The sequence below is a fragment of the Chaetura pelagica genome, unplaced genomic scaffold (genome assembly GCF_000747805.2).
Source record: "Chaetura pelagica isolate M959 unplaced genomic scaffold, ChaPel_1.0 scaffold377, whole genome shotgun sequence".
Lineage (NCBI taxonomy): Eukaryota > Metazoa > Chordata > Aves > Apodiformes > Apodidae > Chaetura > Chaetura pelagica.
The window spans coordinates 1267366-1279664 of record NW_009953908.1 but is presented as its reverse complement, the minus strand read 5'-3'; the positions used below and the strand labels follow the sequence as shown (position 1 = coordinate 1279664).

The 12299-nt window shown below is 43.3% G+C and overlaps 2 protein-coding genes across 2 annotated transcripts in view; both read left to right on the top strand.

Annotated features, from left to right (window-relative positions):
• Nucleotides 1-1172: 1172 nt before the first annotated feature.
• Nucleotides 1173-9528, top strand: GPR161 (G protein-coupled receptor 161). The gene is made up of 5 exons (XM_010001428.1): nucleotides 1173-1612; nucleotides 2214-2938; nucleotides 4431-4535; nucleotides 7207-7326; nucleotides 9281-9528. The coding sequence occupies exons 1-5, from the start codon at nucleotides 1173-1175 to the stop codon at nucleotides 9526-9528; spliced, it is 1638 nt and encodes a 545-aa protein (XP_009999730.1).
• A 1907-nt stretch (nucleotides 9529-11435) lies between these two features.
• The window catches only part of TTF2 (transcription termination factor, RNA polymerase II), a 21912-nt gene continuing 21048 nt past the window's right edge, over nucleotides 11436-12299 (top strand). The window contains exon 1 of the mRNA XM_010001445.1: nucleotides 11436-11512. Within this exon, the coding sequence (XP_009999747.1) occupies nucleotides 11436-11512 (77 nt within the window). The remainder of the gene's footprint in view (nucleotides 11513-12299) is intronic.

Below are 12299 nucleotides of genomic sequence, written 5' to 3'. Positions count from 1 at the left end.
AAGGGGCGGGCGCAGCCCCTCGGGGGTGGGTGCCCTTCCCGAGCCTGCTCCGGTGGGAAAGCCCCGCAGGGCTCGTAGAGGTGGTGCGGGGTGTGTAGGGAGGATTTTGGGGAGAAGCCCCCGTGCGAACAGTTCAGCTTTGCGAGAGAAGAGCCAAGTTGTGTTTTACAAAGCGTAGCCCGGTAGTAATTAATGTCTTCGATTGCGCTCTCAGGACAGCACGCGTGGAAATGGAAGACCCGCGTCTCTCCAGCCTGATGTTGCTGCCCCAACAGACTGAAGTGTTTCTGTGAGTACTCCTGGCCCTCTGGGTGGGCACAGCCACCGAGTGAGCTGAGGTGGCTTTCCCTGAGGCCCTGCCACCCAAGAAATGTTGATACCAACTTTGCATGAATTGATGGGCTCTACAGTTTCCAGGTTTGCGTATTTGCGTTCTTGGTGGTGTTTTTTCTTCTCTGTGCTGGCCTGCAGATGGGTGAAGCATTGCATGAAGTAGGTGTGAGTGCCTGTTGGAGGCAGCAGGGAGAAGGCTGCCTGAGGAATTGGGAGAAATAGCAAGGTTTCACAAAATAAGATTGTGAGTCAGTGAGATGGATGCTGACACTGAGAAGTAAAGGGTTAAATATTCTCAAACATTTCTGTAGATTGGACGACAGCTTCATCCAAGGAAGTGTCTTCAAGCCAGTTCCCCCAGTACTTTGGCAGTAAACTAGAATCACTGTCATAGCCAAGGTGGTTACGAACACAGAGGAGCGATGTTAGGAGGGTACATGCAACGATCCCTGAGTCTTTGAATGTTACTTAGCAACTGTTAAGGAAGAGTCAGCAGGGTATGACCAGTCAAGCACCCACAGACCGCCAACAAATGCCGCACATGCAGAGTACAAAGTAACAATCAGGATAAACAGGCAGAATTTAAAAGCATAATAATAATAAATTTGCTAATTTTCTTTCTTGTGTTCCCCCCCTCCATCTCCTTTTGTCTTTCAGACCCTTTCTTCACTGTTCCAAGCGTGATGCTGTCATTGACCTCTTTGGTGTACTCATAGGCAATTTTCTGCCCCTTTGCTTTCCTATCTAAAATGGTATCCTACATCCTACAGGTAAATTTTAGTTAACACAAGCTAAAGCGCCTCCAGTCTTTGGAGAGAGTTTGAAGAAATCTTGCCTGAATGTTTCTGAGCCTTGTTCTGCTTCTAGCTGCTCAGCATGTCTTGGCTGCTCCAGCTCTGTGCGCTCTGACCATGAGCAGCAATTCCTCCCTCAGCAACGTGAAGGGCCTGAGGAACCTCACCACGCAGGAAGACGGGGCAGTCAGAGTCACCGAGTCAATTGCCATCGTCGTCATTGCTATTTTCATCTGTTTGGGCAACCTGGTGATCGTCGTCACCCTCTATCGGAAGTCTTACCTTCTCACCTTGAGCAACAAGTTTGTGTTCAGCCTGACCCTCTCCAACTTCCTGCTGTCCATACTGGTGCTGCCTTTTGTTGTTACCAGCTCCATCCGGCGAGAATGGATCTTCGGAGTTGTTTGGTGCAATTTCTCAGCCCTTCTCTACATGCTGATCAGCTCAGCCAGCATGCTGACTCTTGGACTCATAGCTATAGACCGGTGAGCAGCTCTATTCTAATTAACCATCATTCATAATTTTCTAATGGATCGGACTCATAGCTATAGACCGGTGAGCAGCTCTTTTCTAATTAACCATCATTCATAATTACCTAGTTGTTCCACAGAGTGACTCGTTGGTTCTTCGTAGACTTGTGAAGCACTGCAGTGGGTAATGCTGCGTGCTGTTACAGTGTCATTTTTCCTTCAGCCCCTTGTGAGATTTTGATACAGAACAGAAGAAATTTACATCATCAGCAATGCTAAATGCAGACATGACTTTTTTTTAAAGCTGTTGAAGGTATCATAACATACTACTTGAAAAACAAGAAATAGCGAGTTAAAATTTCAGGCCATATCCTAAGCACATGCTCACACATAAGGACAGATTTAATAACTGCATGTGTCCCTTCCAGCCAAGTTTTACAGTCTTGACTGCAGTAGTGTGTATTTTTACATCTAATTATAAACAGACTCCATGGGCCTGCTTTGAGATTTAGAGAAAAGAGAACTAGGTATCACAATCATTAGAATATGTTCTTTTTTTAAAAAAAAATGTGCATCTTTTGTGCTCCTGTTGACTCTTGCTTTGCTTGTCCACCAGATACTATGCTGTCCTGTACCCGATGGTTTACCCAATGAAGATAACAGGCAACAGAGCAGTGGTAGCTCTTGTGTATGTGTGGTTACATTCCCTTATTGGCTGCCTGCCCCCACTTTTCGGCTGGTCGTCTTTGGAGTTTGACCAATTCAAGTGGATGTGTGTGGCGGCCTGGCATAAAGAGGTTGGGTACACTGCCTTTTGGCAGATCTGGTGTGCCCTGCTACCCTTCCTGGTCATGATGATCTGCTACGGATTCATATTCCGCGTGGCAAGGATTAAGGCCCGCAAGATCCACTGTGGTAGCGTGGTCATCGCGGAGGAGGACTCCCAGAGGAACGGGAGGAAGAACTCCAGCACTTCCACATCCTCTTCTGGCAGCCGAAGGAACGCTTTCCAAGGGGTTGTCTACTCAGCCAACCAGTGCAAAGCATTCATAACCATCTTGGTTGTCATCGGTGCTTTTGTGATAACGTGGGGGCCTTACATGGTAGTAATTACATCAGAAGCACTTTGGGGAAAAAATAGTATTTCCCCTGCCTTGGAGACACTAGCTACGTGGCTCTCCTTCTCCAGTGCCATTTGCCATCCACTAATTTATGGACTGTGGAACAAGACAGTGCGCAAGGAGCTACTAGGGATGTGCTTTGGGGATCGGTATTACCGCGAGTCCTTTGTCCAGCGGCACAGGACGTCCAGGTTATTCAGTATTTCCAATAGGATCACAGGTAAGACACGTGGCCACCAACGACACTCTTCCTTAGTACCAGTAAGAACAAGGCTTCTTGTCTGCACGTGCTGGGCATGTTTCAGGGCTTTGTAAACAAAGTGGGATGTTTCTGGAGATTTCAGCAGTCTTTTGTTCAGGTTATCATAGGCACTTGAAAGGAACTTTTTTTTTTTTTATGGGAGTTAACCTCTTTCTCCTACTGTACAAAAGTTTACTCTGCCAGAGAAGGCAGTGATGAGGTTAATACAAGACAGTTCTTTTCTTTTCTCTCAAGCATTTCGTTTCATGTCCATACTAGTTTGTGTTACCCACATTTGGCAGCACTTGTTCTTTGATTCCTGGCTTTATTCTACAACTTTCTGAGGTTTACTGAAGTTACACTGGTGTTACTATATCTGTAAATTGAGTTTTTAGGCTTAATGGTTGTGAAGAAAAGATCATAAAGTATAACTATGTAAAAGAGTAAACCTATTTGATGTCTCCAAGTTGCAGGCTGAGAGCTTCAGGTGCTCAGATTTTGTTCTCTTTAAAGTAGCAATGCAACAAAATTCTGGTATTTTTAAATTTCCCTGATCCTGTTCAGATGCTTCCAAAACCAGGACATCTTCATGGAATCCCTTGGGACATTTAATGTAGAGGCAGGAACTGAGGTTACTTAATTGTGAAGGGAGATCTAAAATGTGAAAGGGAGAGGGGTGCAGCAAGGTATCCGTTATCTATTCTGCAACCTGGAATCATTGGGAGACACTCCCATCTAAATGAAAAAGTTCTGTAGCTGCAGCCACATCCCAAGGTGTTCTAATGCTCCTCCCATTTGCAAATCTCTATCCAGGAGTTGCTGTGGATGAATACATTGGGAACAGTGGTGGGAGGGAAAAGACAGGAATTTTCTTGCTCTTTCCAAGTGCTAAGAAGCTGACAGCTTCAAATTTGTCAGGTGTATTAGCTGCAGGCTGATAGGGAATAAGAAAAAAACCTAAACAACAACAACCAGCCAAACCCACAACAAAATCTTTAAGTGAGATCTGAAGACTGCACCTTTCTAAGAATGCTATAGTCTCCTCCCTTCCTATTTTGGAGATCTGAAAGAAGCCAGGCATCTCGGTGCCCCAGATCTTCCTGCCACATGAATGGCTTGTCACAGCTGCTGGTGGCTATGAGGTTGTTCTCTGTCCAGAAGGTGTCTGGCAAATATCCTCATCTCTCTGAGTGCAAATGCTCTGTGTTCAGCCTGTCTGGCTGATGAAACACATGCAGTTGCAAAAAGAGTGGGAGGGAGATGTTGCAGGTAGAAAGGAGACGTGTCATACCTAAAAGCTGCTGACTGGATGCCTTAAGATGGGAAGTCCAGATGCTGTGCATTCTGGATCAGCAAGCTGAGTTTTATATATAGAATAATAAGGCAGTACAGTGGGTATTACAGGGAGAGGTTTTCACTGTTACAGACCTCTTAGACATTCACTGTGTAACAGGAACAAACTCTCTTGCAGATTTGGGACTATCTCCTCATCTCACTGCCCTCATGGCAGGTGGGCGGCCACTAGGAAACAGCAGCAGCACAGGAGACACAGGTTTCAGCTGCTCACAGGATTCAGGTAACTGAAAGTCTCCTGGTCTCTTTTCTTGATTAGAGGGCTGCACTTGTAAGTCAGTAAAACTCTCTGGTGTGGTCTGTATTTACACACACAGATGTCTTCCGGTGGATGGATGACATGAAGCATCTGTTCCAGCAAAACTGCTGCAGTTGTTTTTTCCTTCCTTGCTCCAACTATATTTACTTGTAACATACTGTTTTCTCTAAGGCTTACTCTCTTGATAGTATGTCCTGGTAACAGGACTTACTGCTTTTGTTCCCTTCTTTAGTTTCTATCTATCTTCATGGACTTTCACTGTGTCTGCAAGGACCAGACCAACAAAGTGCTGTGGAGAATGTTCGTTTCTGTTTCCTAGTCTGTAAGAGACCTTATCTTGTTCATCTAGCAATGTAAACATAAATTATTAGGATATTTTCAGCTTACGATTTTGTCACTCCTTAAGATCTCTCAATTGAAGATGGTTTGGAGAAGGGGAAAAAAGAGTTCTGCCAGTAGTTTTCCGTCCAGAGATGTTGCTAGGTTTTTCGAGCAGTTAATTCGGCTACCACTCCTTAATGGCATTGCAGTTATTTTAAAGAGTATTTCTGCTCTAGAGACACCAGAGGGTGATCTTCTAACATTTGTTTGGTGTTAGAGGTTTGTTTCTTATGGAGCTAGGATTTATTTTGGAAGTTGTTTTGCACTGGTAGTTCTATGCCTGTTGTGGTTATTCTGCAACTGCACAATATGAAGGAGAGTGGCGTCCTGATAAACCTGCCTCAATTAAGAGGATGCTGTGTTATCATCTTTTCAGGAATAAGCAGTTTAAATACGTGAACAAACCAAATGCATACACCTAATGCTGTTAGAAGTGACATTGTTTGTTATGGAGGGGGTATATCCATAGCCTGGGAATGGATACAAAGTAATCACCCTTGTGAAAGACTTTCACTGGGTGCCTTTACTGTGAGAAACTAAAGACCAGGGACTGGAGTCTTAGTTTCCCTAAAATGCTGCCTGCTGCAGTACATGATCCTGTGGTTTGTGATGCAGTTGTGTCTTTAGCTGCCCTGCTAAAGAGAAGCTGGGCTTTTCACGTGAAAAACTGATGCAAGTAGTAGGAGAGGAAAAAATCTGGGTGGTGCCAACTGTATGCAAAATAGTGAAGTGGGAGACCAAAGTCCTGATTGCTAGAAATCCTGTCTTAATATTAATTTTCCAAGGAAAAGATCTACTCTGTAAAAATAAGAGGCTCTTCAGTAACCTTATTTGAAAAAAAAAAAAATAGCTGAACTGGTGCATTTTGAAAAAGCACTAAAATTCTGCTCCACGGAAGAAAGGATCTTCCCAGTGCCACCCTTCTGTTGTGCACTACATTTCTGAGGTGGATTCTGTATCTTTGGAGATCAGTAAGAGCCTGCTGTTTTCAGTAGTCAGCCTCAAACCCATTAGATCCACATAACAGCACAGAAAGTCATTAGCTTATTCAGGACTGTATGAGGGCAGCAGCTCGCTCGCTTGTGTGCTGGATGGAGGAGTATGACAGAACTTCAAAAGTTTATCACTTTGCTATATCACAATAAATTGTCAGCAAAGATTAGACCTGTGGAGCAGGATGTTGTCTAGAGGGATACCTCCAGCCACGCATTTCTATCAGTTTCTGACAAATGTCCACTGAAACACCTCCTTATTGCAAAAATATAATACACCTGAAGATCTAAACCAGTCATGTGGGTGAAGAGGATGTGAAGCCACCATATGGAGGAGTTACAAAACCTGTGAAGGCTCTTTGTGCTAGACCTGTTTTCACACCACAGGAGTAAATGGGCTGAAAATAAAGTGTCATGTTTTGAGTGTGTGTGCAGCTGTGTCTTCCAACACCAGCCTCCCTGAGGACTGCTCACTCAGCACTGTTCTAGTATCTCCTCAAAATGCTTGCTTCACCTCTCCCTTACACTGCAGAGACCAGCATCACGAGGGAGGAGTAGCCTGCAGTCTTGCCCTTGCTGTGAAACCGTTGCAGAGACACCTAGATGAGTTTCCTCGTGCTTGTAAACTTTTTTTTTGTATTGGAAATGTGCAGAGCAAATGCAGGGAGGTGAAATGAAAAAAACACCAAACAACAAACTCCTAAATTGGAAAAAAGACTCATCAGACAAAAATAGTTTCCAATCAGCAAGGGATTTTTCCCCATTAAAATACACTTCAAGAAAGTGAAAACAGGCTGTTAGAGACAAGCTAAGTTGAGCAGAAAAAATCTCTGGTTTAGGTTTCTGTCCAGATCTGATTACAGGCATGACATTTGGCAGCTATGGTTGTCTGCCTCTCGAGGAGCATTGTTAGCCTTTTGTCTTCTTTAGGAAATGAGGGGATTTGCCCTCACCTTCACCCTTTATTTAGTGAAGGTAAGATTTCACCTTTGTCTGCTGTTCTGTTGACTGGATAAGCTCTGCAGCTGAGCATTTTGGAGCTGCTTGAGGTTTTAGATGGCCAATGAGACTTGATTTCCAAATCTTTTCAATGAAAACTTGACATTAATTTACTGTGCAATGTTTATTTCAAGCTGAAATTAGCGGGGTTTAGACATCTTTTGATGTCTATGTCTGCTATAGACTGAAAAGTTTTTGTTACCACTTACATATTGTATCCCAGTGTTACTCTGTTTTGCTTGAGAACTTTTGCTTTGTTTCAGGAACAGATGCAATGCTGCTTGAAGATGATAGCTCAGATGGCCCTCATGCCCCACACTGCATCTGTCCTCCTCGAAGGAGGAGCTCAGTGACATTTGAAGATGAAGTAGAGCAAATTAAAGGTGGGTTTAGGAGTAAGCATGGAAATACTCAGAACCAACTGTATTGCCTGCTCAGGAAACCTCCAAGGACCTTCAGAATTGCCATAGAACATTTATGACCACTGTTCACTTTGACAGACCTGACCATTCATGCAGGTACAAGAGAAAGTAAGATCGGACCTTCCGATTCTTAAGTACTGATGAAAGAAGTCAGAAGCTGTGATTCCTTGCATATGCACTTATACTGCACAGCAGTATCCTCTCTGCAACTCCAGTCATCTGGTGGCTGTTGCAGTCTGTTTTGTGTTTCTCAGGGAATACATTTTCCTGCCCTCATACCTTGATTCCATTATCCCAGTGTTTCTCACTTGCTGCCTCCTACCAACTTTGTCATTCACAGACTTGAAATTCTTCTATTTACAGATTTTAATGGTCTAAGCGTAATTTTATTCTGTTTCATTTTTTTTACTTAATGCTTACTTCACTCATTTTACTGAGTATTTTTTTCAGCAGATGTGGGTGAAAATAGGTGAACTACAGGCACTTACTTTTTAGTTAACTTGTTGATTCTGGGCTAGCATAGTCTTGCTGTGATCATCTGTAAAATATGGCAGTTAGTTTAAGCTGATAGCTACAATAATACGGACTAAAAGACTTGATGATAACAACTTAATTTACTAAATAATAAATTATTGTGGACAATACAAAAATCATCAGAATGCCTCTAAGAATCAAGTAGTAATGAAACCTGAGGATTTTTATGATTCTGAAATAATGAGAAGACTCTTTCTGTGGAATTTTCTCTTCAAACATATTGGTAAAATTCACTTTTGTCCACTTCCCAGCATGAGCTGATTCTTTTCTTGGACGAATACATTACCACACATTTCCTATTATCTTTCTGAATGATTATAGAAGGGGAAGGTCTTAGTGCAAAAGTTCCCCACAGGTTTAGCAGTTGTCTCTGGTATGTCTTAGGATTTTCAGGATCTCTGAGATGTTACATTATTACAGCAGTGTCACTGAAGAACTGCATTTAGGCTGAAAATCTCTGTTGCTCAGCATTGTTGGGTAGGGAGGTATGTAGATGCTACAAAAGCAATGACATCAACACCAAAGAGCAGGTATGTCCGAGGTAATAAAAGGTTAGAAAGAGGTACACTACTGCCTACCACTGCAGTCTTTAGCCTTTCCTGGTATGGAGAGCTCTACAGCTTTCCCACTGGAAGTACAAGTGTATCCCACAGCATGGCTGGAACAAATTCAAGCCTTAGAAGAGCAGACTGCTGATTTTAATAACTAATCACTTGGAAGAAGCCTCTGGAATTTGGGAAGTCTTAATCCATAAACACAACTCTGGTGTTTAGACTTTAAGTACAGTATAAAATAGCTCTTAAACTGCACTGTTTGTGGCAATGAAGTGTGAGATCTTGGTCCAAATGCACTGAGAATCCCTGAAAGGCTGTAGGTTGTGTTGACAACAGAGAAAGTACAGATAGAGAGTTCTGTCTTCTGCATGAAGACAGAATTGCTTGATGCCAGACAATCCCCTAATACTGGCCTCTGGGTAGTAAGCAGAAATCAGGCTGTTGGCTTCAGCTGGGCACAAATTCAGACCAATAAAATCCTGTGTGGCCAGGTTCAGATTTGGAAGATCATTCAACATGCACTTAATTCAAAGTTAAATGTGTATAAGCACTTTGCTTCATCAGGTTTTATTTTTTTATTCACTTGAATTTGAACTGATCTTTCTCTGCTTGATTTATCAAGGTAACTCTGAAGCTTTGTGTTTATAGAAGGGTTTAGGAACCCTGGGTATCATTAGTAAATGCACCTTGTAGGGTAGTGATTTTGGAGAGGGCATGAACATACCTTTAGAAAAGGATAAATATTAGTCTTCAAGCATTTGCACAGCCATGCTGACCAGCTGTTAATTTTCTGATATGTTGCTTTTTTTTTTTTTCTCTTTTCCCAGAAGCTGCAAGGAATTCTGTTCTCCATGTAAAAGCTGAAGTCCATAAATCTCTGGAGAGTTACGCATCCAGTTTAGCAAGAGCTATTGAAGCTGATGTGAAGATGAGCTTGTTTGGCGAAGATGCTTTAGCAGGAGCTCTGTTCCCTGTGCGGGCTCTGCCAGGAAGTGGTATGAACACACGGCGTGGAATCAAGCCCCATGTTAGCCAAAGACTTCAGCTGCAGAGCATTGATGAAGGGAATGTTTAACAGGAGCACTGGAGTAAGAAAACAGAATGAAACCACTAAGCAGGGCCTACTGCAGCTGTTAGTGTTTCAACAGAACCAGGATACCTTGTCAGGATTTTTCAGGTGTTTTTCAACACTTGGAAACCAGCTGAATCCATCAGCATTTTCCAGCAGTATTTGTTTACTGTTTAGGGTGCTACTGACTTTTTTGTGCCATGTCTTAAACCTATCACACAGTGCATAGGAATGCAGGGTTTGGTTTCATTGACCAAATTGTTAGTCTGTTGAATATTGAGTCCGAATGAAAAAGGAAAAGTATGTGCAGTGGTTAATTAATTATTGCATTTCTCCTTTTCTGACCACCAGAATCATCAGCTTATATGCTGAGCTGGAGTGCTCCAATAGGAGCTTATGCATTGAATACTACATACAGCCTTATTCTCACCAGCTCCCAAATGAGGAGTGTGGGCTCCCCTAAGGGACTATACCTGAACCTCTCAGAGAACTCATGCAGATGAAAGTTCTACTTACCCTTGGTAGCAGGTGTTTCTGTTTGTTCAGCTGTCAGAATGCTAGATCTGAAGCTGGATTGTGCGTTACTTCTGCTTGATGACACACCAGCTTCTGCAGATGTAATGGGTGGGAGCAGAACTCTGCCATACTACAGAGATGGTATTGGAAGAAATCTTCAGTGCAGAGTTCTTAGTTTCTCTGAGAACTTCACTTCCACAGTTCTGCCTTTACTAAAAGGGCACTCTTGTCACTGTGGTAAGCTTGACAGAATATAAATAAGGTTTTACTACTTCATATTCAGGATTCCTGTTTTCTAGAGAAAAGTTCAGTGAGGATTTGTTGTGGTTTGTTTGGTTGTGGGGTTTTGGTTTTTTGTTTGGGGTTTTTTGTGGTTTTTTTTTTACCATGAGGGAATGTAGTATTGAAGCTATAGTTACCTCAGTGCATATATTTCTTGGAGTATTAATTCATTAATCTCTAATGTAAGAACAATTGGCACTTGTATTGCACTTTGCATGTTCTTAAGCACTGTACAGGCATTACCTTGTTAGGCCTTTGTCAGAGGGTTGGCCAGCCCTGCTTGCCAAAGAAGGGGAACTCAGCAACAGCCAAGCTTCTGGCAATGAAACAAATCTGCAAAGGTGGGAAAGTTTGTTAAGAGTGATGAGGTGGATCCTACTCTTGTGCCTGGCTTGAGGAACCTTTCTGTGCCTTCCTGGGCTGTCCCTTTCCTTACTTCCTTGGCGATTACAGCACTGCCTTACTGCTTGTTTCAGAGAGTGGGAGACATAAGTGACTAGGATCATTTCTTGAGGGCAAGTGTCAGTAGCAAATGGACTTAAGGACCAATGATTTGCATTTTTTTACCTGTCTGCTCCCCTGCCCCTCCACCTTTTCCTAGAAGTAGTTTATATAAGTTTTTGATGCAGATTGTTTGGAAATCAGGAGCAGGATTTTTTGACCTGGGCAAAAACTGGGTATGCACTTGCTAAGTTACAGCTGTGTGCGGCGTCGTTGGAGGCACAGAGGCAAACTGTTCCTGAGGCAGAGTCTCAGTCCAATTCCCTGTGTAGACATTCCATTTGCCTGTGTTCCCAACTCAGAAATATATTTCAGCACGAGCTTATGTCCATCTCTGGAAAAAGCAGCTTGACTTTATGAACCAGCCTGAATCCTGTTACATTCCCTTGTAAGCTACAACTGCATGCTTAAAATTCACTACGTGGTTTGCTGATTAAGAACAGGCTGCTGAAGCAAGAACACTTAAGCACCAATACGATGGTTCTTTGCATAACACAGGCATGAAACTGACTAATAAGCAAAGCCATCACTCTTGTATTCTTTGCTTCTAGTGTGTTAGATAAATTGTCAAGTCATTAAAAATTAATTTTTAAAATCCCAGTATTTGCCAGGAAATGCCCTGCACCAAGGCCATTGTTGCTGTCACTGACATGACAATCACAGTTGCTTGCAGTACTCAGCACTCATTAAGGTATAGACTCGAAGTATTTTATCTGCATCCCTTTTATTTTTCATATTCCTCCTGCAAAACAAGCAGAGCAAAGTTGTTGCTGGGTGTGAATAGGGCACATGTAAGTACAACTGCACTGTGGTGGAGTGAAGCTGGGGCTAGCCCCAAACGGTGTGTATTCAGGGGGAAAACCTCTGAGGGCAGGTGTAGAAGCACAGAATTGGTGGTACAGTGTAAAAATCCATGTTTTCACCCGGGTGCTGAGCCACGTTCAGCCTCGGGGCAGGAGTTGCATCAGTTCACCCCGTGGTTGGACTTGGCTGTCAGTGCTTAATTTCACTAATCTTGTTATTCGGTGTAAGTGTTGTTAATACTTCTGTACACACGATATAACCTCGGCGTGATCGTTATTTACCAGAGTCGTTATCTCACCTGACTTGTCATTAACGAAAGTGGCAATCAAGAAATGCACACATTTTGTAAAACTGTATCCCCCATCTTAAATACAAGAAGAAAAAACCCGACCGTTTCCCGCCTCCAGCTCTCCCTGCTGTCGTTTCAAACTTCAATTTTAAATTAAAAAAAAAATGACTTATTTTTTAAAAAAAGCGCACGGAGCCCGGGAACGGCGCCTTCCCCGGGGCGGGGAGGGGTCCTCGGGGGGGCGCGGGGCTCCGGCCCGGCCGGGCTTGACGCCGATTGACACCGATTTACGCCTATTTACACCGATTTACGCCCATTTATACCCAGCCCCGCCCGCTGCAAAACGCGGGGCTGCCGCTCCCTGGCGCTGGCCACGCCCCCTTCC

Coding starts and splice junctions, on each gene's coding strand:
- GPR161 (XM_010001428.1), top strand. CDS start 1,173: ATGTTTCTGAGCCTTGTTCTGCTTCTAGCTGCTCAGCATGTCTTGGCT. Junction 1,613..2,213: donor GGACTCATAGCTATAGACCG/GTGAGCAGCTCT, acceptor CTTGTCCACCAG/ATACTATGCTGTCCTGTACC. Junction 4,536..7,206: donor CAGCTGCTCACAGGATTCAG/GTAACTGAAAGT, acceptor GCTTTGTTTCAG/GAACAGATGCAATGCTGCTT.